The sequence below is a fragment of the Elephas maximus genome, chromosome 15, assembly GCF_024166365.1.
Source record: "Elephas maximus indicus isolate mEleMax1 chromosome 15, mEleMax1 primary haplotype, whole genome shotgun sequence".
NCBI lineage: Eukaryota > Metazoa > Chordata > Mammalia > Proboscidea > Elephantidae > Elephas > Elephas maximus.
Genome location: NC_064833.1, coordinates 5,662,858 through 5,690,590, shown reverse-complemented (window position 1 = coordinate 5,690,590; position 27,733 = coordinate 5,662,858). Strand labels below are relative to the sequence as shown.

The 27,733-nt window shown below is 47.9% G+C and overlaps 1 protein-coding gene across 2 annotated transcripts in view; it reads right to left on the bottom strand.

Moving 5' to 3' along the window:
• Positions 1 to 27,733, bottom strand: part of COL22A1 (collagen type XXII alpha 1 chain) — a 295,566-nt gene that overhangs the window by 9,389 nt on the left and 258,444 nt on the right. For both annotated transcript variants that reach the window (XM_049854093.1, XM_049854094.1), the window contains 10 exons: positions 25,678 to 25,731; positions 22,545 to 22,598; positions 18,621 to 18,674; positions 15,667 to 15,711; positions 14,441 to 14,494; positions 11,624 to 11,677; positions 7,658 to 7,711; positions 6,028 to 6,099; positions 3,148 to 3,183; positions 372 to 416 (listed from right to left, as the gene is read on the bottom strand). In XM_049854093.1, coding sequence (XP_049710050.1) covers positions 372 to 416; positions 3,148 to 3,183; positions 6,028 to 6,099; positions 7,658 to 7,711; positions 11,624 to 11,677; positions 14,441 to 14,494; positions 15,667 to 15,711; positions 18,621 to 18,674; positions 22,545 to 22,598; positions 25,678 to 25,731 — 522 coding nt within the window. The remainder of the gene's footprint in view (positions 1 to 371; positions 417 to 3,147; positions 3,184 to 6,027; positions 6,100 to 7,657; positions 7,712 to 11,623; positions 11,678 to 14,440; positions 14,495 to 15,666; positions 15,712 to 18,620; positions 18,675 to 22,544; positions 22,599 to 25,677; positions 25,732 to 27,733) is intronic.

The following is a 27,733-nucleotide window of genomic DNA, read 5'->3' as shown; positions in this document are numbered from 1 at the left end:
GGGAAAATCTGTTCTCCTGTCACCTCCAGCAACAAGGCTGCTCTTGGTAAATTGGCACTTGGAGAGCCTGGAGCCATGGCCACATTGTCATGCAAGGGGCTTCCGCTCAGGGAGAGAGAATCTGTCACCATCCTGAACACTTGCCTTTGAATGTGTAATTGCAGTGATTTTATGCCTTAAAATAACAAGCAAAGGAAAAGAGAAGAGGAAAAGCCAGTAACAACAACGATGACAATAATATCGGGGAGAAAATGAACCCCCTCTGCGGACTGGGTGCAAGCCAGCACTCCACTGTGGACTAAGCCCAGCCTGTGTGTCCCTGAGCCACTGTGAGAAGGCCAGGTTCCTTGGGACAGCCCTGCCCCACTTACCCTTTCTCCTTTGGATCCCGGCTCTCCCGGCTTCCCAGCAGCACCCTGCAATGACATCCAAGGGGAGGGCGGTCACTCACCCTGGGCATGTATGTGGGTGTCTGTGCCTTGCTGGTTCTTCTACACTGTCCTGTGGGCTGGGAGCCAAGGACCCTAGAGGAACAGCATCCCCCAAGAGTATCTTAGGTTGTCTAGACACTTCCCTCCATTTCTCCAGCCACTGCCCTCTCCAGACCCCTTGGGCGGTGGCACCAGCCTGCTATCTGGTCCCCTGACCAATGGCCAGCCCCGTCCCGTTCCCCCTCCACCCCACTCACCATAATATCTAAGCTCCTTAACTTACCCAGGAGGCCCTGCCTGAGCAGACCTTGGACCAGCCCTCACCGCCCTGTGCCCTGGCCAACTATGCTACAGCTAAACCTAGTGACAGTGGCTCCCCAATGCTATGACCAGGCAGGGCTGCTGCCACCGTCCCTCTGCCCAACCACTCCCACCTGGCCTCCAGGCCCCCTCCAAGAAGCCCTCCCTGTCCCTCTGCCCAGACAACCAGCTCTCACCTGGTCTCCAGGACCCCTCTAGGAAGCCCTTCCTGACCACCTCATTCCTCTGCCCAGATAACAAGCTCCCACCTGGCCTCCAGGCCCCCTCCAGGAAGCCCTCCCTGACCACCGAGCACTTGGGGACAGGTCCTTTTCAGTGTCCCAGTGGTCCCAGACCCTTCCTGGAGAGCAGTCACTCTGGGGCATGTGGTCTCACTGCTGAGACCCTTCCCTCCCTGCTGATGTTGCTCTGTGGCTCTCTCCACCTGGGGTGTTTCTTTATTCCCTCTTTGTCTTTCTCCTCTGTCCCCTCCTCTCTGGCCAGGATCCATCCTCTTGCTTGGGTCACTTGGCAGTGGCTGACACCTAGCTTTCTTTCTACTTAGAGGTGGTAGCAGGCATGCATTTAGACCATAAGCATTTGCAAAGCAGGGGCTATGTTGAATTCACCTCTAGACTTCAGTCTTCTCACTCAGCCCTGCTCTGCACTTAAGGCGTTCAGAAAACACAGGCTGAAGGGCTTGAAATTTGGGGAGCAAATTCAGCAGCCCATGTCCCATCTTCTGCCCAGTGGAGCCCAAACTGATTCAAAAGAAGACATTCAAAAGAGCAAATACTCTCAAGCTGCTCTGAGCCCAGGCCGAATCCGTCACCGTGGTCCCAGCAACATTTAAAGCATCCTCTTTCATGCAAAGAGCCACAATGAGTCCTGTGATGTGTGCAGAGAAGGCTAAGACGCAGCCCTGGTTCCTAAGGAGTGAGTTCACAGCTTAGCTAAGAAGCAGATGTGGGCATGATGGATTCTCATACAAGATGAACCGAAATGATTTAAGTTGTAGACAGGCAAGTGTCTTAGGGGTCCTAGGAGGAAGAGCTTGAGTCTGTATATTGGGGGCACAGAACTTAGAAGGACAGATACAATCTAACAGGCAGAGAAGGTAAGGAAAGGCATTCAGGGTGGGTAGAAGAGTGAGGCCAAGCCGTGGAGATGGGGAAGATGGGGACACTGCATGCAGGGTAGCCAGGGACAAGAACCCACGTTAGGATGAGGGAGTGGGGCTGGATCAGGGAAGACCTGGATGCCGTCTTAGAGTCTGGACTGTGCCCCAATAGGCAATAGGAAGCCAGAGAGAGGGAGTGCAGGCAACAATCCAACTGCATGTGTTTGGAACCAGCGCACCCAGAAAACCCACTGCTGTCGAGTCTATTACGACTCATAGCAGTCCTATAGAACAGAGCAGAACTGCGCCATAGGATTTCCAAGCCTGTAATCTTTTCGGAAATAGACTGACATCAGAACGGCTGGTGAGTTTGAACCAATGACCTTTCGGTTAGCAGCCTAGCAGTTAATCACTGGATTCCCTTCTCTCCATTTGTTCATTCTTTTATTCATTCATTCACCTGATGTTTCCAAGCCTCCTCTGTACAGAGCTCCTGGGCTATGGCAGAAGAGAGCACAGCTAAGACAGAGCATAATGGGTGCCTGCTTTGTTCTGGGTGGTCAAGGAAGGCCTCTTTGCAAGGGTGACATCTCAGCAAAGACCTCAGGATGAGGAGCAGTGGGAATAGGGGTACAGGAGGAGCAGGGGCAAGGGCTTTCTGAAAAGAAGGCCCAGTGTGTGTGGAAGCAGTTGGGAAAGAATGTGAAAGTTGCAGGAATTGAAAGGCCAGAGTGACTGGAGCCCAGAAAATGAGGGGGAGAGTGGGCAGGGGCCCGAACATCCCAGATTATACTAAGAATGCAAGGGGAGGACAGAGCTGAGTCATGACCTGCCTAGTGACATGAACTCCCAAAGATCTCCCTGGCTCCTGGGTGGAGAAAGACCACAGAAGGCAAGACTAGAAACAAGGAAACCATTTAGAGGTCATAGGACTAGTCCAGGTGAGCATACTGGGGCAGAGGTGGAGAGAAATAGAACCGAAAGGTATTTTGGAGTAAGAGTCGACGGGACTTGCTGATGGGATGGATGTAAAAAGATAGATAAGCACAGGAGATGTACAAGATAGCTCCCCTGGAACAGCTACATAATCTGTAGGACCCTGTGAAAAATGAAAACATGGGTGCTTGTTCAAAAAGGGTGAAGGATTTCAAGATGGTGACAGCAGAGAATTAAAGCAAGTGAGGGGCCTTCTGAGCACAGGGCCCCGTGAAGACTCACAGTTCCCCCACCCACAGCCCATCCTGTGCTCCCCCAGGACTGGGTCAGCAAGGAGGAGAAGAGCCTTGCAATACTTGCCTCTTTGCCTGGAACTCCTTTCTCTCCCGGTTCTCCCTGTGAAATACAACAACAGATCAGCGGGTTGCAGCATCAGCATGTTGCAAATACCACAACGTCTTCAAAACACATTTGCACTCAAGTCATGTTTCTGTAAGACAGCAATCAATGGTCCAACTGACCAAGGGCATCCTAAACAGGGTTCTCTGGTCAGCCTTTCCAGAGCAAAGGGAAAAAACGTGCCCCAAGGTGGGGAGAGGAGCCTCCAGGGCTGGGCTCCTGGTCAATGGGATGGGGGTAACTCCAACAAGAGTGCCTCTGGGATTTCACTTTTATGAATTGTCTGGTTGAGGCAGGGCGGCCTCAGTGAGGTGCAGACTCACATTGGGAAATTAGACACCGGGTACTAGACTTAGACTGCCAGGGTCAAACCTTGGCTCCTCCGCTTACTGGTTTTATGGCTTGGCCAACCTCCTTACAACTCCCTAAAGCACTATGTGCCTCAGTTTCCCCATCTATAAAATGAGAACAGTACTTGTCCCTGCCTTATAGGATTGCCGTGAGCTTTAAATGTGTGGTTGTTGTTAGCTGGTGTTGAGTCGGTCCTTGACTCATGGCGACCCCATGCACAATGGAACAAAATGGTGCCCAGCCCGCACCATCCCCATGATCAATTGCAGTTCATAGGGTTTCCATCGGCTGATTTCTAAAAGCAGATCACCAGGCCTTTCTTCCTACTAAATGTGTTAGTACTTGTAAAGGACGCAGAACAGTGACAAGCCTGTAGTAAGGGTTCAACTAATAACCGCTGTTACTGTGATTGAGGAATTATCATTGCAATGGGTCGGGAAGAGCGGGTACCTGGAAGCTCAATGGCAGCCAGACTGTTATTAATAGAGGGCTGAGACGGAGGCTTTGGCCTTCAATGATGGCACTACTAAATGAACAGCCTCAGGTAAAAATAACTGGACAGAACGAGCAAATATACAGAAACCAAAGATTATCAGGGAGGGGGAAAGGTGAATTTTTTGATTAGGGGGCACTGAGTTTATTTTAATGGTGGGGGAATAATTTGAGACAGGACAGTGATAATGATTTCACGTGAAGAATGTGATCAATGTCACTGCATTGAACATGCAGAAATGGCTGAATTGGTGAATGGTTTGTAGTGTATACTTTCACCACAATTTAAAAAAAAAACAAGTGGACCCAGCCATCTGAGGGTCTGGGCTGCGGTGGTAGGAAAGGGTGAAAGGGGCGTTACCATCTGTCATGGATTGAATTATGTCCCCCCAAAAATGTGTGTATCAGTTTGGCTGGGCCATGCTTCCCAGGGTGTGATTTTCCTGTATGTTGTAAATCCTGCCTCTATGATGTTAACGAGGGAGGATGGGTGGCAGTTGTGTTAATGAGGCAGGACTCAACCTACAAGGTTGGATTGTGTCTTGGGGCAATCTCTTGAGATACAAAGAAGTGAGCAGAGAGACAGGGGACCTCATACCGCCAAGAAAGCAGTGCCCGGGGCAGAGTGCATCCTTTGAACTTGGGGTCCCTGCACAGAGATGTTCCTAGTCTGGGGGAAGATTGACGAGAAGGCCGACGGAGGCAGAAAGCCTTTCCTGGAGCTGACACCCCGAATTTGGACTTTTAACCTACTTTACTGTGAAGAAATAAATTTGTCTTTGCTAAAGCCATCCACTTGTGGTAGTTCTGTTACGGCAGCACTAGATGACTAAGACACCACCCATGTGAGCTGAGCTGGCTGTGGGGTGAGCTTCGCGGGACAGAAGTAAATTGGAGGAGACACAGACAGGAACATGGGGTAAGCCTTCTACCCTTGCATGTTACGTACAGCCCTTGTTTTTCAGTCAGCAGTCCAAGTCATGGATCACAACATGCAAAACACACCAGCGAGCTCAGTCTGGAAATGTTTGAACCCTTCAGCATGTCAGGGTGACCCTGCTACTGGTAGATCTCTGCCCAGAAACCCAGTAAAGACCACCCTGCAGCTCCCCTCTACCACTGAGCTGTGCACCAGCCGGGACACAGGCTTACTGCATGGCCTTGAATAAAGCGCCTATACCTTCTGACCCTGAAGCCCAAACCTGCTCGTCTTTAAAATGACTTCTGAAAGCCCATCAAGCTCCAGGGTCATCATCACGGCCACTATCCCACCACGACCATCACTACAGTGGTTCATTTACTGGGCCCTTGGGATGGGCCAGGCACCACTCCTGGTCCCTTTACATGAATCAGCTCATTTAATCCTCAGAGACAGGCGCTGTTGTCATCCCCACTAGAACAATGAGGGAGTAAGGCACCCAGAGGCCAGGAGACCATCCTAAGGTCCCACCACTAGGGGGTGGAGGGGCTGAGGATCCCACCCCTGGGTAGGACTCTGAGCTCAGGTGATGACCAGTGCACTCCAGATCATGATGCAGCTTTGACCAGATCACTCTGGCTGAGAAGATGACCTGAGTGAAGACACTGGTGGCTCAGTGGTAGAAAGCTCGCCTTCCATGCCGGAGACCCAGGTTCAATTCCCGGCCAACGCACCTCATGCTCGGCCATCACTCATCTGTCAGTGGGGACTTGTGTGTTGCCACAATGCTGAACAGGCTTCAGCAGAGCTCCCAAACTAAGACGGACGAGGAAGAAAGGCCTGGCGATCTCCTTACAATAATCAGCCAACCAAAATCCTATGGATCACAACGGTCTGATCCACAGCTAATCATGAGGATGGTGCAGGACCGGGCATGGAGTCTTGGTGAGCTGGGGCCAACTCAACGGCAGCTAACAACAATAGATGACCTGAGGACACAGGAGGTGTCTGGAGATGTCCTGAACGTGAACTCACAGCTGGAGCCAGGCATCCTAGTCCCACTTGGGATCCCAGCTTACCGGAGGCCCACGGGGACCCTGGAAGCCGGGAAGCCCTGGGCTGGCATTTTCTCCTTTGCTTCCTTTCTGGCCCTGCAGAGAGAAAGCAGGGAATTAACACTTCAAGACGAAGTGCAAACATGAGCCAGTTCAGAATCCTCCCAACCCCACTGCACACCGATAGGCCTGGAAAAAAAAAAAAAAAATTTTTTTTTTTTTTTTTGAGGCCTGAGGCATCGTCAAATAGAAGAAAGGCTTCTTTCCTGAGATGGTGGGGAGTGGCTTGGGAAGAGACACGGAGACTGGGATCCTAACAGAGCTGTCAGAAAGTGGGGAAAGCGCAACGAGACGTGCCCCCAAACACCCAATGGCCCAACCACACAATGAAACAAAACCTAAATGGAACAAATACTTAACAAAACACCCTGACATGTCAGTGGCCCCTCCAAGTAGCCGTCTAGTGAGATGTCACACTTCTTCCAAGGAGGCTACCCAGGCCCATGGTTTGTGGGATCATTCTTTGAGTATGGCCCGAGAGCCTTTGGGAATCTTTCTCCTTCAGCCTTCTGGGAAGCCACCATATGTGGGTTGGCTCTTCTGGGGGCACTCTGCAGGCAGTGGATTCAGCCACAAGTCCCCATCCCACCCCATCTTCTCTGTCTCACCTGGGCAACAAGCCCCACACCATGGCTCCTGAGGCACATCATTATACCTGGTAGGAATTCAGACTCCTTTAGTGCAGCTGTTCCCGGCCCAAAAGATGATGGGGTCTCCACTAGGATGACCAGCTGTCCTGGTTTGCTCAGGACTGGTGGGTGTTCTAAGGCATGGGACTCTCAGTGCTAAAACCAGGAAGTTCTTGGCAAACTGGGATGAGCTGGTCGCCCCCATCTCCATAGCGCCGGCAGTTAGCTGGTTAGGGCTGGTCTGCACCATTGCCCCATGCAATTATATTTTGACCCACCACCTGTGGATAGGCCTTCTATATACGGTTCCCAGTTCAGCAAATAAAAATACAAGAGGGCTGGGCTGGGAGGAGACTAGTGGACAGGCCTTGACTTATCCAACCTTACAGTTCATCCAAGAACCATCGTTCCTACCATGTCTCCCATCTTCTAGGCCTCATCCCCAAACCACAGGATCTTCTACCCAGGGACAGGGCTCTGAAGATTACTCATGTCACTCTCTTTCTTCTACCTACATATTTACTCTTCGTGCTGTCCCCAATCCCGCCTCCAAACCTGCAGGAAGAATGTCCTAAGCCAAGACTATTCTACCTCCATCTCCATGTTGCACACTTACCTGTCCTTTGGGAAGGTGAGCACTGGCCAACCTGACCCTGTCCTTTCATCCTCTAAGAATATCAAATGATGGCCGTGCAGCGTTATTATTTTTGAGTTTGTAAGTTTTGTCTCTTTGGATGCCTACAGTTGTAGATAACAGAGAGCCAAGCATATAATCATGTGGATTTTAAACTTTGAAATGGGCCCCTCCTGTAACCTCTCACCTTCAGCCAGTTTCTACCATCCAAACCCCATACCTCCCCAGTGATGCTTCTAGCGGTAGAAACCAGACAATCTGCAATGTGAACCACATGCCCCTTTCAAAGCTTGCCCCTGACTCCATCATTCAGCAGCAGAAGAGTACTCACTGGGTTTCCTGGAGGACCAGGGTCTCCTGGAGATCCAGGTGATCCATTCTTACCCTGGTGGAAGACAAAGAAGTGGTAATTCTGCCAAGATTCTCTGCAGGGCATCTCAGAGCAGGATGATGGAAGAGAGATTACTGAGCATGGAGGACTTGATTTCATACCTAGACTCTGTTACTTGAGCCAGTGTGGGTCTCAGTAAGTCATTTTATTACCCCGAAAACGTTTTTCAACTTGTACAGTGGGTTCAAACATACCAATGACTGTGAGGATGGCGCAAGACTGGGTAATGTTTTGTTCTGTTCTGCATGGGGTTGCCATGACTTGGAGGCAATCTGATGGCAACTAACAATGACAACAGAAGATCATAATATTTAATTCATCTCATTACTATGAAATTAAAGAATTTTGTGCACATGAAGACACTTAGCCCAGTAACTGGTGCCCAAGACGTGGACACAGTAAATGATCATAACCATATTCGTGCATTCAACCATAAACTCAGGTGCAGTGCTAAGGAACAAATAAACCATCCAACTTAACCCAACTTACAACTAACTGCTCCCATGGCTACAGCACCCCTCAGCTTAGAAAGCACACCACATGCTCATCTCATTTTACTCAGTACTAGGCATCATTACACAGCCATTTAAGAGATGAAGACACTGAGGCCCAGGGAAGAAAAATGGCTTTCACAGAGTCACACAGCTGGCAAAGGGAAGGTGCGTTCACTCCAGATTCAAGGACATGATCCTACTGTTCTCGAAGGTAATGAGTATTTTGTGCACTTTTGTATCTTTGATGCACTTAACCAATAAGATCTTTGGTACAGTAGAAATCAGAGAGCCCAGGAGTGCTCCAGCTTACGTGTTACTGTGATGCTGGAGAGTCACCCACGGTGGACAGATTGCAGCAGAGCTTCTGGACCAAGACAAACTAGGAAGAAAGGCCTGGCAATCTACTTCTGAAAATGAGACAATGAAAATCCTGTGGATCACAACAGAATATTGTCCAGTATAGTACTGGAAGATGAGCCCCCTAGGTTGGAAGACACTCAAAATATACAGCGGCTGCTCAATGGACTCAAAGATATCTACCACCATGAAGATGATGCAGGACTGGGCATTGTTTTGTTCTCTGTAAGGTTGCCATAAATCAGAGCCAACTTGAAGGCAACTAGCAACAACAACCCCCATTCTAGACCTGACAAACTTCTGTGAGCCCTAAAATTCAAGCTCAGCTCCCCCAGGATGAGTCGGCCACTTCCTTTACCACCTCCCTCCATTTCCACCTTGTTTCCTCCCTCTCAGGAACTGCCCACACTGGGGGGCATCATAGCATGGCTCTCCTTCCTATGCCCTGTCTCTCTGTCCCCAGCACCCAGCACGGTGTCAAATGCACAGGAGGCACTGGGCTAAATGAATAACTCAAGATCATCCCATAAAACCAGCAGGCAAACGCTGAGGTCTAAACACAGACCTTTGCCGCCATCGCCAGGATTTGCCAACCAAGCCCCACCTCATCCCTCCCAGCGAAAGCTGCTTGAGGCTGGCTCGTCCCAGCATCCCTCCACCCACCCACCCATCTGTGCCCCTCTAAAAATACGCGCCTTGGCTCATCCCTGCGCTAATTATATCTCTCCTCCTTCTCCCTCTGGTCTTTTCCGTTTGCAGGGAGGAGAGAAGGGCCAAGACACATTAGTGTGTAGGGCCAACACTGGCAGAGGTGGACAGAAGGCAGTGTACAGATGGCAGTGGCTCCGCGGGCCACCTGGTCTCCATGCAGCCACCTAGCCTCTGTGCACTTGATGCCTATTGGGCCTGGACTCCTCATGCCCCACCTGTCCTCGGGAGCCTCCTGGTCTCTGCAGCTCAGGAATGGAAGCTGCAGTAAAAAAAAAAAAACCACCCAAATGCTCTGAATGCCAAACTCCTCTTCTAAGCCCCCTCCCCTCTCCCAGGGTGCTCTTTCTGACAAGGAAATCTACACACAGGAGGTCCAGGTGAGTGCTGAAGCTGCATCTGCTGGTACCAGACTGCCTGGGCACCAAGCCTGGCCCTGCCATTCACTAGCTGTGTGATCTTGGGCAAGTTACTTGATTTCTCTGCGGCTCCAGCTCTCATCTGGAAATGGGGCCAGTAATGGAACCGCCTCGTAGGGCTTGGGGTGGACTCAGAGAGTTAATGTATGCAAATGCTAATGTAGCCCCTGCCTGAGCCCACTGGTGTTTCCTGGTGGCGGGGGCTCCAGTGCTACCTGTAGCAATGAGTCCATGGATATTCCTTCCCATGCCCCAGGAGAGATTTTAAAGAAAGCAAAATGGGAGTTTCCAGCCAGTGCCCACATTCATAGTCACTACAGTTATTAACCAGAGGCCCCCTGTCAATACGTAATCTCTAGTTCAAGGTCCAATGAGCTTCCTGGGGCTGCAACGACCTTCTCTTCCCTCAGGAAAGCATCTAAAGTCCAAGTGAGCAAGAATAAGGTTGTCAGAGGAACACCCTGGAAAAGGAGGGTGAGGGTCGCCGCACCACGCAGAGAATGTAGTCAGTGTCACTGCACTGCACACAGAGAAACTGCTGAGCTGGTGAGCTGGTGCCTGTGACCCTGTGTACATTCTCAACAACAACAAAATAAAATAAATTTAAAAAAAAAAAAAAAAGAGTAAGGTTCTTGGAGAAATAACCCAGGACCTGCTTGGATGTGTTTAAAAAAAAATACAAAGAAAAAGAAAATATTTGGTATGCATTAGCAGTTGATTGTGGTTAACAAAGTCCTTCCGCTGTTCCTCCAACTGATGTGAACGTACTAGAAAACTACAAACTCTGAGAACATGGAATCTTTAAGGTCAAGCCCTACCTCTCCCATAGGGCACAGGAGACAATTCATGGCTCCACCTCCAGGCCAGCGGCCACCTCTGTCTTCCTGCACTCCTGTCCCTGAGCACACACTGTCCACAAAATGTCATCCCATGTTCCCTCTCCGGTGCCTTGAACGCATTTGCTTTTTGTTTGTTCATGCATTCATCCAGGATGTATTGCGTGCTCCCCTTTGCAAGCCACGTTGTGGGAAGACAAAGCTAAAGGCCCACTCTTGCCTCCAGGAGGGGGCCCTTCTGAGCCTGGCTCTGTTTGATCGCTTCACAGGATTAATTTACTGGATTCTTACATTTGCACCCATTTTACAGATGAGAAAGCTGAGGCCCAGGAGAGGTGAAGAAACTCACTCAATTCACATGACGAGCCAGGAATCAAGCCCAGATGGTTTAACTCCCGAGATTGGCTGACCAAGCTAGGAGCGCCCTCAATCAGGTGCTGCTCACACCTCTGGGGGCTCTGAGGCAGTGCCTCTCAATATTTTGTCATTATCACCCCCAGGAGCCTTTCAGACATTTTTTTTCTTCCTAATCCCTCCATGAGATTTTAATTCCACAGATATATCGTATATCTGCTTATGTGTTTATGTGTTGTATGTATATCTGTGCTTGATACATAAAAAGAATAAGGTTTTTTTCCTCCCCGAGAGCCAATGTTTGCCTTATTGGGGGTGATAAGAGCCGTGTCGAGAATGCATGCTCCCAGAGCCTGGGCTTTGAGGACAGAAGAAAGGCCTGGCAATCTACTGTAAGATCACAGCCATTGAAAACCCTGCGGAGGGCAGTTCTACTCTGACACACATGCGGTCACCATGAGTTGGAGTCAACTCAACAGCAATGGTTAAACCCAGAACAAGGCCCCAGGAAAGGTCCTATAACACCACCTGCCATGCCAGGCAGTACCTACGTAGTCTGCAGATTGTGGAGAGAGAACCCAGAAAAGAGCCTAGTGTGTGGGAGGACATGAGGAGGTGCTTAGGGCAGTGGCCGTTTACCAACATTTCTTAACAACACACAGAGCTTCACCCTAATACCAGCCAGGAGAACAAACCCTGGTGAAACACAAAACGAATCAGTCTCAAAGCAAAACTCACCGGAGGGCCCCTCAGTCCTTGGGGACCCTGTGGCCCTGTGGGTCCAGCATCACCCTGGAATAAACAGAGAAGAGTCATGTTATCACAGAATCCCCGCAGGGAAACATGCAGGCCCAGCTTCCAGATGCGCACCAAACTTGGCCAAGTCACCCAAGAGAACCAGCCAACTTGTGTCCAAAAGGTGTGATCATTAATGGCCAATTATTCCAACTGTGGACAAACTCAGTTCACGTATTTTTTTTTTTTTTAAATAGATGAAAATATGCGTGTGTGCTTTCATTTCTCTACTTGTTTAGACATATTCCACCTGGTCCCACAAGAAATTCAGGTGGCTCCATCTTGACTTAAGCTCCCTTGAAATCCCTCAGCTGACTCACAGAGCAGTGGTTGTCTGAAACCACCTCGTCTTGGTCACTACACTAAGAAAAATGCCACCCATGTGTACAGTTCCAAACAGTTTGCAAAGTGGTGGTGGACTCCCAACCATCATCTTGCTTCAGCCACATGAGATGCCTATAGTTCTACCCGTGTTATAGATGGAAAAACAGAAGCTTGGACATGCCCGTGTGCATAGTAAAATGTAAAACACTCTAGGAAATGGATTTTTTTTTTTTTTTTTTTACAGTGTAAAGAGTCACATAACATCATCTGGCATGCTGGGCTCCAGCCCCAAATCCACCCTGACTTATTGGGTGACATCAGCCACGTTCCTGCCTGGGAAGCTCTTTTCCTCCGTTCTCATGGGTGGTACAAATGGTTAACACACTTGGGCTGCTAACTGAAAGGATGGAGGTTTGAGTCCCCCGTCCAGAAGTGCTTTGGAATAGAGTCCTGGTGATCTACTTCCAAAAAATCAGCTACTGAAGACCCTGTGGAACACAGTTCGACTCCGACACACGGGGGGTCGCCAGGAATTTGAATCGACTCAATGGCAACTGATTTGATTTTTTGGTTTTCTATAAATCGGAGTGTTCTGGAATTCCCATTCTTCGCAATATTATCCATAATTTGTTATGTGCCACTTGCCGAAAGTGAAGAGGACTTGAAGCACTTAACTGATGAAGATCAAAGACCACAGCCTTCAGTGTGGATTATACCTCAACATGCAGAAAACAAAAATCCTCACAACTGGAGAAATAAGCAACATCATGATAAACGGGGAAAAGACTGAAGTTGTCAAGGATTTCATTTTACTTGGAGCCACAATCAACACCCATGGAAGCAGCAGCCAAGAAATCAAAGAATGCATTGCACTGGGCAAATCTGCTGCAAAGGACCTCTTTAAAATGTTGAAAAGCAAAGATGTCACCTTCAAGACTCAGGTGTGCCTGACCCAAGCCATGGTATTTTCAATCACATTATATGCATGTGAAACCTAGACAAGGAATAAGGAAGATCGAAGAAGAATTGATGCCTTTGAATTGTGGTGTTGGTGAAGAACACTGAATATACCATGGACTTCCAAAAGGATGAACAAATCTGTCTTAGAAGAAGTACAACCAGAACACTCCTTAGAAGTAAGGATGGTGAGTCTGCGTCTTACGTACTTTGGACGTGCTGTCAAGAATGATCAGTCCCTGGAGAAGGATATCATGTTTGGTAAAGTAGAGGGTCAGCAAAAAAAGAGGAAGATCCTCAGCGAGATGGATTGACACAGTTGCAACAACAATGGCCTCTAGAATAACAACGATTGTGAGCATGGCGCATGACTGGGCAGTGTTTTGTTCTGTGCTACATAGGGTCGTTATGAGTCAGAACCGACTTGACAAAACCTAACAACAACATAAATCAAAGCAAGTGGGGTGAGCTGGACCAGAATTTTCAAACCTTGCCCTTCAGCACCCCCTGTAGGGGTGAGAGAAGCTGGCCCTGACACAATGCAGCTGCTCTGCTTTTAGTGTGTGCCCTGAGGTTGCCCACACCGATTTGTTTTGTAAAACGAGTCTACTGCTAACGAAGAACACATGGGCTAGGTTAGGTTTCCTCCTGCCCCGTCAGCTCAAGATCAGCTGGAAGCTCATGTCCGTTGTTGCTGTATGAGCTGCCAGGAAAGAAGGCAATCACCCATGTTTCAAGGCAAGGCCTGGAGGAGGAGGCAAAGAGATGGGCATGAGGCCACTTTAGGCCCCAGGACCCCGAGTCCACACTCCTGACTGAGCACCTGCTCTCCGAGGCCAAGCTGCATCTGCACCTGCTGACAGCCCTGCACACGGGTGCTCAGGTCAGGATAGGGCACACTATCCTATGGGGATGCAGACCTGGCAGACCCCAGCTCCAGACTGCCCTGCTGCCTGACCATAAGGAACCCCTTGACCTCTCTGGGGCTTGGTTTTTCCATCAGCACAACTTGGTAACGATACTATTTGCCGTGCCCAGCTCCCAAGTGAAAATGAGAGCAGTTTGGCCAGCCTGTAGTGAACACAAGCCAGGCAGGTAGAGGCGAAGGTGGGACTGACGAGCTCATGATCTCTCTGAGACTGCACAATGGTGCAGGTGGAGAAACAGCCTGCAAGGAGGTCTGAAATGCTGCTCAAGTCCATGGAGGAGCACACCCAGCTGGCCTGCTTGGTACCAAGAGGACCCAAATCACAATTGACACAGAGAGCCCCTCTCTGGCCATCCAGGTCCCAGGGCTTCCTAGAGGCCAGGAGGGCTCAGTGGGGCCCGTGGTGTCAGAGGTGAGACACGGACCTCTGGTGCTGCCCCTGCCTTGGCAATACCGTTTCTGGGTTTCTCTTTGGTCCCTCAATGATGCGTATTTCCTTATGGCCCTGCCTCCCATGGGCCCAGCCTGCCCCACAGGACACCCACACTTACGTCTTTTCCTGGAGACCCTTCCCGGCCAGGGGGGCCCATAGCACCGGGCTCTCCCTAGAAGGGGGAAGCAGAAACAAGAAGCCTACTGTTAGGGAGGGAGATGATGCATACCAGCTGCCTCAATTACAGGGGCTTCTGAGGGTCTAGAAGGGCAGATATCCAGAAAGACTCCCTACGAAGGGCACCCTGCTGGTCAGCCTCCCAGGCAGAGTCCTGGCCCAGCTGGGGTCTGACTCGCAGGGGCAGATTAACCAGTAAGCACTGTATGCACTGGCTTACAGGAAGCAAGGTACACACAGGCTTAACTGTGTTCACTTACTAATCTGTAGTACACAATTTCACATGGGTGTCACCACACTTTTGGAGCTCTGGTGGCGATGTGGTTAAAAGCTTGGCTGCTAACCAAAAAGGTCAGCAGTTTGAATCCACCAGCTGCTGCTTGGAAACACTATGGGGCACTTCTACTCTGTCCTATAGGATCACTATGAGTTAGAATCGACTCAATGGCAATAGGTTTGGGTTTTTTTGTTTTGTTTTGTTTTCATCACATCTTTAGTAAGTAAGCACAATCGAGCCTTGCGTACCTTACTTGTTGGCTAGTCCATCCCTGGGTCTGAGTGTGCCTGAGGGCTGGGCTGTGCTGTGCTCTCTGAGCCAGCAGCTGAGGGCCAGTGCTCCTCCTCTCACAACCTACGCGGCCCTTTCTACCCTCTGCTTGTTTTCTTATCAGTTATATAGAGCATGGCCAGGATCTAACTAACCAAGCTCAGAGGATCCTCCCACTTGGGGCATTCAGAAGCGACAGAGGAGGCTAAAGGATAAGAAGCCTGTCTCAGGAGTCTTCCCACTGGGATTAGTTGTGAGTGTCCACATATAAGCTCTGTGGCCTGGGGGAAACCATCCATCACTCTGGGCCTTGGTTTTCTCCTCCATAAAATAAGCTGGTTAACAGTTCTTAGCTCACAGGACTCAGAGTCACTCTGCCTAGCACAGCCAACGGGGACCATGCTTGACTCCGCACAGATTTGACCAAATTGGTTTTACATCAATGTCTGGCATCTAGAAGGTTATTCTAGAAGAACTAGACCAAGAAGGGGAATGATGCTCCAGCAAGCCCACTGTGCTGGAGGCTCACTCTCAGGTAACAAGGTGCTGCACTGGCCTGTCCAGGTAGGTGCTAGCTCAGTGTCACCTGGGGTGACTTCTAAAGTGAGGCATCCACTTACCCGGGGACCAGGTGCGCCAAAATCACCAGCGTGTCCCTTGAAGCCCTGGAAGAAAGAGAATGAAGCTACTCCACCAAAGAACAAGTAGTAAGGCACAATGGGCAGGTGCCAGGGATGATGGCCCAGTTAAGGCCTTACTCTATCTCCAGGGCTCGCCCTGAGTCCCCTCTTTAGCCACCAAGTGGCACCGTACTGAGGCCTCCTCTGTGCCAAGACCAATGCCAGGTGTGTGATGACTGAGTGACTCAGATCCTTCCTCCCAGTTCACTGTGTACTTGCGGGCAGGGCTGTGGGGCTGGACCCACAAGTACCAGAATGCTGGGGCACCGCCCCGGGTGTCTGCTCAGCTCCCTGCTCTTCCTGCTCTCTCTCGTCTCACACTTGCCTGGGAGCCCTTCTGCCTGACTCCTTTGGGGTAGACACCTGGGTTAGGTGGTTCCCTGTGGACAACATTGCCTTCACCTGGAGTGAGGTCTTCAAGCCACCTTCTTGTTCCTGTAGCCATGGCTGGTCCCACCCAGAACCCACAATTCAAGCCAGCTCTGGGAACCACAGTGGGCCACAGTGCTGGACTCTCCCTGCCCAGACAAGCAGTTTGGGGAGTTACTGCCTGAAATGCCACCATGCAGCTCCAAGCCCCTCCAGCATCCCAAAACCAGCCCGCCCAGAAGTAGGGACCCTCTTGTGCTCTGCTTCCATATAAGCATGACAAAAGTGCAAACTGAAGGAGCACACACAATGTGATAGATACCTGGCCTGGAATTTTACATAGTTTACCTCCTCCCTTAATCCTAATAACCACCCTAGAGAAGTGGGAGTGATTTGATCCCCATTTCACAGAAGAAGAAACAGAGGGTCAGAAAGGTGCCCTGTCAGAGGTCACAACATTAAAAAATGACAAATGAAAGCTGAACCCACGTTTGCCTAACTCAAAGCCCATGCTGTTCTTCAAAGTTTTTTCTGACCCACACCAGCCAGACGGAGCTGGGTCTTCTTTTGCTTGCTAGGTGTCTAACCTCAGCCCCTACACTGGGCAGGGCTCCTTATGACTCCCAGAAGAGAGATAGGTCTTGCCTCAAGGTGATTCCAGAAAATGGGGCTCCCTGTCTGAAAGGAGTCCCTCTTCCACCAATGAGTAGGACCCAACTTAAGAGAACTGATGGCTACATAACCCTGTGTTTTGATCCCCCACAGGGGACGGCATTCTCCCTGCTCAGGTTTCTTCTGGTGAAATCACAGGAAAAGCAAGGGGCCTTAGGAAAAAGGAAATTGATTTTTGCGCTTCATTTCCTTCTTATTGAATACTTGCCACATGATTTATTGATTTTTTTTTTTTTTAAAGAAAAACAACATTAAGGAAATAGAATTTGCATTTTGATCTGCTATTTCTTGCCAGATAATTGGATTTGGGATTTTCATTAAAGTCATATTTTTCCCAAAAACCGATTTAAGGAATTGTGTAAACAACTTTGAAATTATGAAGGAGTAATGCATTTAGCAAAAGAAAAAAATAAAACCCTAAAATGGATAGCTTGAGCTCATCTTTATGAGATAAAAAGTATCTGTGTATGTTTTTCTTTTTTGTGTGTATGTTTATAGGTATAGTAGCTACACACTAGATGGAGATTTAGATACACAGATGTGGGAATTTATGTACAGAGAAAAAGATCAGAAAAACTTTACTAGAACGTTAACAAAGCTTTACCTCTGCATTACAGAATTATGTATAACTTGATTTTCTTCTCCAAACTATTACTCTTCTTATCCTTTTTTCTTATTGTCCTTATCACTATTATGCAATGAGAACGGGTTGCTTTTATAATTGGAGAAAAACTCTCACTACGGAAAGAGTCCAAAACTAAAACTGAAACTCATTTTAGGTTCCATCATCCAGAGAAATCCCATTAAAATATAATAAATAGGATTAAAAAAGAAAACTGAGAAAAATAACATGGCAATAATGGTTGCAGTTTGAAAATAAATTCTATAGCCATGGTGTGGGAAATAACCAGATTACTACACAGGAACACCTCTGTCCTGGACAAGAGGGTGCTTCTGGGACCCCACCTATCAGTACTGGCAACACTACCCATCGGGGCATGAGCCACGCAGCTGACGGGTTTTATTCTGCCATCAAGCCCACATACACACACTCACACACACACAACACTCTCACATACATGTGTACACACATGCACACACTCACGTGCATGCACACACAGGTGCAGACACACAGGCACATGCACACACACTCCCTCGCACACACAACCACACACATGCATGCACTCGTGGACATGCACACACACTCCCATGTGTGTGAATACACACAGGCGCACACACACACACACCCCTCAGGCATGCACACTCACATACGTGTACACACACTCTCACACACACAGGCACACACATTCTCTCACACACACGTGTGCACGCACACGCGCACACACTCTTACACACCCCACACATGCATACACTCACACGTATGCACGCACACTGTCACACATGTGCACACACACGGACACATACACATGCATGCACTCACACACGCACACACTCGTGCACACACTGGCACACACACCTCACACATGCACACACTCACACACACGCATGTTCTCACATGCATGCACACACATGGGCACACACACGGGCACATGCACCCATACACGGCCACACGTGCTTGCACTCACATATGCACACACACATGCTTGCACTCACATACATTCATGCACACACATGGACACACATGCTCTCACACCCCACATGCACGCATGCACTGACATACATGCACACACATTTCTACATGTGCACACATGCTCAGACACACACACTCTCTCACACACACACCACACATGCATGCACTCATACACAGGTGCATACACACAGTCATACACACGCTCTCTCACACACCCCACACACGTGACGCACGCACACACACACGCTCATTCAGTGCTTACAGGTAGGCCTCGAGCCCCCTCCGGTCCTGGCAGACCCGGCTCTCCAGCTTTGCCCTGAGGGTAAAGAAGAGAGATTAAGGGCAACATATTTAGAATAGTTGCTGCCTGGGCTTCATATCATTCTATTTCTATAAGCCAGTCTCTGTCCATCCTGCCAACTCTTGCCCCTGGCAATTTGATGGATGTCAGTCCATGCAAATAACCACCATGTACTCAGGGCTTATTGTGTTCCTGGTGTTCTAGGGACAGTCCTAGTCACGTGCGTTTCATCTCTGCAGTAACTATTCGGAGTGTCCCTTTCACCCTCAGAAGGGTCCTGGTCTGGACGAGAAATTATAGGGACATCCTAGCTATAAATGACTTTACACCTGGGCCAAGCTACTTAACCCTTTGTTTTCTCATCTTGTTCAATAATGGTGCCCAAATTGCCGTAAGGTTTTCGTAGGGACAACATTGGGAAAAAAAGGAAGCTCCTGCTGCACATGGAATAGCCATCCCCCAGGGTGGTGATACCTGTCCTTCCCTCCCCCTTTCTGCATTTCCACCTGGCTAACAGCCACTGGAGCCCTGATTGTGCAGTGGTTAAGAGCTCGGCTGCTAACCAAAAGATCAGCAGTTTGAATCCACCAGTAGCTCCTTGGAAACCCTATGGGACAGTTCTGCTCTGTCTACTCTGTCTTGTAGGGTCACTATGAGTTGGAATTGACTGGACTGCAACAGGTTTGGTTGTTTGGTTACAGCCACCTGCCCCCAAGGGCAGATCTGCCTGGTGTGAGCCTTCAGAGCTTCGCAAGATCTTTCACTTTGCTTGGATACTGAAAGCTCTTTCTCTTCCTCTCAGCAGTGAACTTCAGTTCAGGGCTTCCAACTGATTCATTCAGGTTCAAACCCCTCCTGAGAATTTGCATTTCTAACAAGTTCCTAAACCAAAAAACAAAAACCAAACCTGTTGCCTTCAAGTCAATTCTGACTCACAGTGGCTCTATAGGACAGACTAGAGTATGCTAATGCTGCTGGTCGGGGACCTGTTCTGAGAACCACTAACAAGCAGAGCAGTGGCTCTCAAAATTTATTATACGTAAGAATCACCTGGGGATCTTGTTAAACCGTAGATTCTGGTTCAGCGTATCTGGGGTGGAAATGCAAATTCTCAGCAGGGGCTCGAGCCAGAACAAACTAGTTCAAAGCCCTGCTCTTGTGTCAGCTTCCAGCAACCAGTGTAAAATGATAAATACGGGCTACCGGCAAGTTGGATAAGATTCAGAATGAGTCATATTAGTTTATGACCAAACAAATTAAATGGAACATAAACCTCACTGTAGAAACTTTTATGTAATTCCACTGAGTGGTTCTAAAGGATCCGCAGTTCCAACGTCACCAGGAGTGAAAACTGGGGCAGCTGGAAAAAAGAACTCACTACAATAATTAACAGATTTAAAAAAAAAACAAACCATTGCCGTTGAGTCGATTCCGATCAGAGCGACCCTAAAGAACAGAGTAGAACCGCCCCATAGGGTTTCCAAGGAGTGTCTGGTAGATTCAAACTGCAGACATTTTGGTTAGCGGCCATAACTCTTAACCACTACACCAGGGTTTCTACTTAACAGGTTAGCCAGATGTATTTGACCAAATTTTCACCGTGCGTGATACCCTAGCAACTCTGGCAAGTTGGCACTATTATTCCTATTCTATTTAAAAGGGAACCAAGACTTGGAGATGCTTTTTGATGCACCTCAGGTCAATGGGCTTGTAAAGAGTGAAGCCAGCATCCAAGACCACTTTACCACTACTACTATTACAGGGAAACCCGTGAGAGCCAGAACTCGACAGGACTGCCTTGTATTTCTGGGCCTTGTGAGCCTTTGACCAGGGACAGTCTTACCACTTTTCTATCGCTGTGTGTTAAGAACCCTACCTCATAAACACCCAATGAGTTTTCCTTCTCTGGCAGGTTTCCACCTTACACAAGTTCCAGCTTTTGCAGGTTTTACTATATTAATTAGTTTGTATACAATATTTTTTAGTCATATTTTCCATTTAATTTCATAAGTCATGCATGCATGGCTCCAAAAATAAAAAAGATAATAACAAATTAAAATATTGTGGAGCACAAAGTTGCTTTCCTGTCTTTATAAAGCCCTATCTGCTCAAAACCATCCTCCCATGGGCAGTGACTACTTTTTCCTAGTGTTTTGTGGAGTAAATACTAGAAATAAAATATATATGTATGTATGTATGAAAAAAAAGATTTTTTTTTTTTAATGTACATATATGGAGCCCTGGTGGAGCAGTGGTTAAGAGCTCGGCTGCTAACCCAAAGGTCAGCAGTCTGAATCCACCAGCCACTCCTTGGAAACTCTATGGAGCAGTTCTTCTCTGTCCTATGGTTGCTGAGTCGGAACCAACTTGATGACATCTAACAACAACTACATATATATATATTTGTCCCATTTTTATACAAAATAGTGCAAACCCTACACTCTACTTTCACTTTTTTACTTAACAGGTTATCTTGGAGACGTGCCCTGTCAGTACCTGGAGAACATCCTCGGTCCCTGTCAGTACCTGGAGAACATATTCTATTGGGTGGATGGACTATCATTTAACCACGTAGTCTCCTACTGGTGGGCATTTGGAAAACCCAGGTCTCTGAACCTCAGAGACCAGGCTCTATCATCTCCTCGATGCTGTGACTATGAAAGGGATTAGAAAGAAGAAAAAAAAAGTTGCCATTGAGTCAATTCCGTCTCATGGCAACCTCTGTGTGCAGAGTAGAACTGGTCCATGGGAGTTTCAAAGCTGTGACCTTTCAGAAGTAGATCACCAGGCTTGTCTTCCTCTCAGCTAGTAGTTGAGGGCCAAACTGTTTGCACCACCCAGGGACTCTGTGAAAGCAGCTAGTGAAGGGAAAGCACTGCCAGGAACTGAAGAGTCCTTATCATTCCTGTGCCTAATCAAGAGGAACAGACCAACCTAAGTGTGGACAACTGTGAAGCCATAGGCAAGGGTCTGTAGAGACCCTGACACCTCCAACAAACAGCTACCCGGGAAGGCTCTGAGGCCACAGGGACCTCCTCACTGTGTGTCCCTGGGCACCCGACAGTAAAGAACAAAATTAAAAACTCTACGTCAGAGTTAAAAAAAAGGGCAAACTCATAACGCCTAGAGCTAGGAGGTGAAGGACAGGTTCTCAGTGGATACGACAGTCTTCAGGCGTGGTGGCATTGCTGGGTCAGCGGAAGGATTCTTGCCAGAGACCCAGGTTCCGTTGCCAGCTGATGAGCCTCAAGCACAGCCCCCAGCCGTCTGTCAGTGGAGGCTTGCGTGTTGCTGTGATGCTGAACATGTTTAAGCATAGCTTCCAGACCAAGATGGACTAGGAAGAAAGGCCTGGCAAGCTACCTCCAAAAATTAACCAGTGAAAACCCTATGGATCACAACGGTCCAACTGCAAATGATCATGGGGATGATGCAGAACGAGGCAACATTTCATTCCACTGTCCATGAGGCTGCCTGAGTCAGGGGCTGACTCGATGGCAGCTGACAACGATAGTCCTTCCAGATATGAGAGTCCACTCCACGCAGTGCTCATCTGTCTCAGCTTCCCCTCACACATCAATAGTACTGAGGCTGCATGGGACAGTTAAACAGAAAATGCAGAGCGAGAAACAGGAGATCTGGACTCAGGTTCCAACTCTGCCACCAGTCCATCATGTGGCTTTGGGCCCATCATTTCACTTCTTTGAGACTCAGTTTCCTCAGCTGCAAAATGGGGACAGTAATGTTTACCTTACAGGGTCACTGGGGGAAGTAAACAAACCAACAAATAAAAGATGATTTCATGTGCCCAGTTCACAGTACCACTCAACATGATGTTGTTAGGAAATGATTAATTTGATATAAAAATTGATAAGAGTCCCTTACTGGCTCTCCAGCGGGGCCTGGTTTTCCATCTCTGCCCTCTTTGCCTTCTTCTCCCTGTAAAAGAAACTCAACTTAGTTACCAGGTCAAGGATGACGGGAGGGAAGAGAATGGAATGCAGATTCAACATGTCTTTTTTCCTAGAACACTGCTACGCTCACAGTTAGCAGCTAAGAGGGCATTTCGACAGACAGAAGAATTGGTTTGATTTCCTGGTTTCTTCCAACTCCAGGATTCTAGCTGCGGACCTGTGATTATCAGTGCCCCGCACACACTGGGAACAAGATAAACGGCAGTAGCATTATTGTTAAGGCTACTGCTCTGAAGAAGCCCCTACTGGACACTCTCATGAAGCCAAGCTTAGCACAGCGGGGACTCAAGCCTGGGCCTTGTGGATTGAACAGGTGATGAGGAAGGAGCATGCGGGCTCTGATGAAGATGAGGGCATTATATAACATGCAGACCAGTACTTAGTGCAGCTCCTGGAACATGAGCGTGAGTAAGAGCAAGGACTATTCTTGGGCTACGTTGGGTTTACGTTTCCTTCCATGAAATCCAGCTATGACCCCTCTACCTGTTCCCCACCCTCTGCGAGCTGACATGTTGCTCTATAAGGGGACTATAACCCTCATGTGTATCTAAACCAAAAACCAAACCAAACCCATTGTCATTAAGTTGATTCCAACTCATAGCTACCCTATAGGACAGAGGGCTTCCAAGGAGCAGCTGATGGATTCAAACTGCCGACCTTTTGGTTAACAGCCTGAGCCTTAACCACTTTGCCACCAGGGCTCCAGAAAGTCTGAAGTTCCCATCCTGGACCAACCTGGCCTAGCTCTTGGGGAAATGGAGTCCAAGGAGTAAGGTTTGGATCCTGCCTGCCACATACTGGCCATGTGATCTTGGACAAGTTGTTTAACCTCCTGTAGCCTCGCTGCCTCATCTCCTACACAGAGATCATAAGCCTGCCCTGCAGAGTCGCTAGGTGGCTCAGAGTCGATGCTTCTGCTTGCAATGCTGAACAAAACAGACACCAATAAATGGCACCAGGGCTGTGGCTGCCCCGACTGCTGCGGCTGCTGATGAAATGGTGTTAGTGCCTTGTTAGCGCTTTCAACCTCAGTGCCCGGGCACTGGTGGATAAAAAAATAGAGATCTGAATTTATTGACCAGCCAGGATGCTGTCCCCATACTCAATGTGCTCCTGTAACTCTCTATGAATGCTACTCCAGGCATCACCATATGAACCCCCCAAAAAACAGCTGTGCTGTCTGTGAGGTCTGGCTGTATCGATCCTCTTTTCAATTAAAAGTTTAACTCCAGAAACCATTTCCCTGGAACAGGGAGGCAGCAGGGAGGAGGGGCAGGAGAGCCATGCAGAGAAAACAAAGCCCCGTGCAATAGATGAAACATCCAGGAGGAAGACCAGCAAACTCGGGGAGGCGGTGGGCAGGGGACCCTGTGGGGGACTCTGGTGCAGATGTTTGGGTCACCGGAAGGGCAGCGGCACCTTGCTGAGGGGAACTGGACACACGGGGCACCTACCAAATAACCTAAGAAATAGCTTTGAATTTCCGAGAAAGGCTGCCCCTTGCTAACTATATCACAGATCACTCTAACTTCCTGGAGCCTCACCTTTAAGAAACAGGGATGACCACAGCTACATTTCAGGGTGAGGATTTAGCATTGTAACATATAGTGTGCCTAGTTTACCGTAGATGGCCAACATGTTGTTGTTGTTATTAATAAATTAATTTATAATTGATATAAAATAATAAGAAATTTAGAGCCCCTGTGATGGTTAACGTTGTGTGTCAACTTGGCTGGGCCATGATTTTCAACGCTTTGGCAGTTACGATGTAGTTTGGCAGTCACATGATGATGTGGTCACGTCCATAATGAGATTTGATATAATGTGATCACCTTTATGATGGGATCTGCTGTGAGTAGCCAATCAGTTGAAACAGAGTTTCCTTGGGTGCATGGCCTGCATCCAATATAGATGGACTTTCCAGCAAGGCTCTCAGGCTTTTGGTCGATCTGGATCCTGTAGCTGGCTCCTGTTCTTCTGACCTCCAGTTCTTGAGACTTGAGCAGCTTACCTGCCGTCTTGCCTACCAATCTTGAGATCCGTTGGTCTTTGCAGCCTGTGAGCAAGAGCCCTGCTCTCTGACATGCTGATCTTGAGTTTCCCAGCCCCTATGACTTCGTGAATCAGGAGAAGCCTCCAGCCTGACCCACGGACTTGGGACATTCCAGCCTCTACAACTGTGTGAGCCATTTCCTTGATATAAACTTTCTCTGTATATATATTTATACACTAGTCTGGCCTAAGACAGTCCCTTGCTGGCTCTTCTGTTACATATAATGTGCTTTCTATATATCATATGTAACATAAAGGGTCTTCTTTGCATGGTGTCTACCACTGATCTAGCATTCAATAAATGGGAGCTTGATTGTTTTATTTCATGGGAATGAATGGTAGTGATCAACAAATGCTGGTGTACAGTCACTGGGTCTTGTATCCTCCACGGCACCTATCAGCAATGGAAGGAATTCTTATTTCTTATAGCCAGTCAATGTAAGTTAATACATCTTGCTTCCCCCAGTGAGCTCGGGTGCCCCTCTGGTCTGCTCAGGCATTGATCTCCGAGCTCACACAGCTCTTGTGTTTCCATCTATCACAGCATGCAACACACACCACATCAATGGTGTCTTGCTGTTTTGTTTGCCTTCTCCCTAAAACCACAGGCCCCCAAGGGCTGGAACCACAGCTTGGTCCATCTGTCCCTCGAGTGCTGACACAGGTCATAGGTGTGTTGCTCATTCATTTATCACTCATTCATTCGGCCATTCCTTCAGCCCAGATTTGCAAAGCAGCTACTCAGCATTGTGCTGATAAAAATACTATTTCAATAAGTAAATAACAAAAGTATGCATGGAAGAAGATTAAGACTGACTCCACCAAAATTTTAATCATAGTTCGCTTTGGCTGGTAAATAAGTTGGTCATTACTTCACTTCTAATTTCTATAAGACACAAAACTCCCCTATATGACCATGCTTTGCTTCAATAACAAAAAACATATACTCGTTTTTGTCATACAGAAATGAGATTTTAAAACATGCTACCTACTGGGATTCCTGGCAATCCAGATGGGCCCTGGGGGCCAGGAGGACCTTCTTTCCCCTAAAGATTCAAGACATAAAAACACCATTCAATCTTTCTGATTGGCATTTTTTTTTGCATTATCTCTGTGTGTGTGTGTGTGAAAATATACACAGTCATACACCATTTCAATAATCTCTACATGTACAATTCATTGACATTGATTATATTCTTCCAATTGTGCAAACAGTCTCACCATCCTTCTCTGAATTGTTCAAGCACCATTGACTTAGACTCATGCCCTCTAAGCTTCTCATCTAAACTTTCAGGTTGCTGCCGTCAATTTCATTTCACATAGATAATTCTTTAAAAGAGCACAATACTCAAAGTACACATACTTATAGAAGGGACCAGTTGCTGGAGAAGGACAAGATGTTTAGTAAAGTAGAGCATCAGTGAAAAAGAGGAAGACCCTCAACAAGATGGACTGACACAGTGGCTGCAACAATGGGCTCAGGCATAAGAACAACTGCAAGGATGGTGCAGGACCAGGCAGTGTTTTGTTATATTGTACACAGGGTCACTGTGTGTCAGAACTGACTTGATGGCACCCAACAACAATAATTTTTGGCTCAAAGAAGACTTCAGGAGACAGTTTTAAGGTTTAAAGTCTAAAGATTATTTCTGATGGGCTTTTCTGGAAGTAAATGATTGAGCACAGCATTGCCTTTGGTGGCTGGGGAGAGCCAGTCCATGGTTAGAAGGGAGGTACGCCTCTAGGTGTGCCTCTAGCGGCCCTACTGCTTCCCAGCCTTTGCTTCCTCCAGAGCTAGAGGTGCCCTGGGGCAGAGCATAGTTACCCTAGTTCATGGGTAGACCCCATTACATAGACTCAGGGGGAACTAGAGATTGGCAGACGTTGCAGAAAGAAGAGATTGGGGCTTTGGAGTCCAAAAATCGAGATCCAGGCCCAATTCAGTAATTTATCTCCAGGCTTCCTGAGACTGGATTCCCCACCCGCACAGCACAGACAACTGCACCTGGAGGTGTTGTTTGCACAGAAGCCAACGCAAGTGGAGAGCTGACCAGAGGACATGGAAAACAGATGGTTTTATCATTAACATCGACTTGTCCAGAGGTTCCCAAACTTTTTACCACCAATGATTGCTTCTAGTGTCTCTTTCCCCTGTGAAATAGACCCCTATTTTGAAAGACTGCATTAATGAATACTTAATTTCTCATTTTATTCCTCAATCACACACATAACTGTCAACCAAAGCTTTTAAGTCAGCGTGGGGTCATCAGTGTTACTGTTTCTATCACAAAGAGTGCTTCCGTGTTATTATATGTCTCTATTTAGAATTCCTACAACTTTATAATCTGCTAATAGTGTTTGCGTATATGTGTGGTAAAATACTGATGCCAGGTTTTACGTTTTAATCTGAATGCCACACAAAATTAGGTACTCTTGAGGGCTGTGATTGTGGCCTCCTAGAAGAAAACAAAAACAAAATTTGATCTTTATTTCAGGTTGGTATACATTTTATATGTTGTCATATAAAAATGATCTAATTAGGGAGCTAAAATACGACGAACACTCTCTTAACCAACCTTCCCTTAGCCACCCCGTGATAAACCAGCCCCTCCATCCTCTCCTAATGCCTATGCCTAGTAGCCACACTGCAGTACATCTCTGCCCCTCTGCTCCCACCAGGTGAGTTATGGGCTCACAAGGAGTCACTGTGTTTGCTCCTAAACCTATGTGTGCCTGTTATTATTTGCTATGGGTATTATACAATTTGATTATATATTAAAACCAAAAACCAAACCCGTTGCCATTGAATTGAATCTGACTCATAGCGACCCTATAGGAGAGAGTAGGACTTCCCCACGGGGTTTCCAGGGCTATAATCTTTACGGAAGCAAACCACCACATCTCTCTCCTGCAGAATGTGCTGGTGGGTTTGACCCACTGATCTTTTGGTTAACAGCCGAGTGCTTAACCACTGCACAATCAGAGCTCCCCAACAATGTATTAGGTACCCAATAAATTGTAAGTAGAAAACAAAAAAAAGGAATTGTG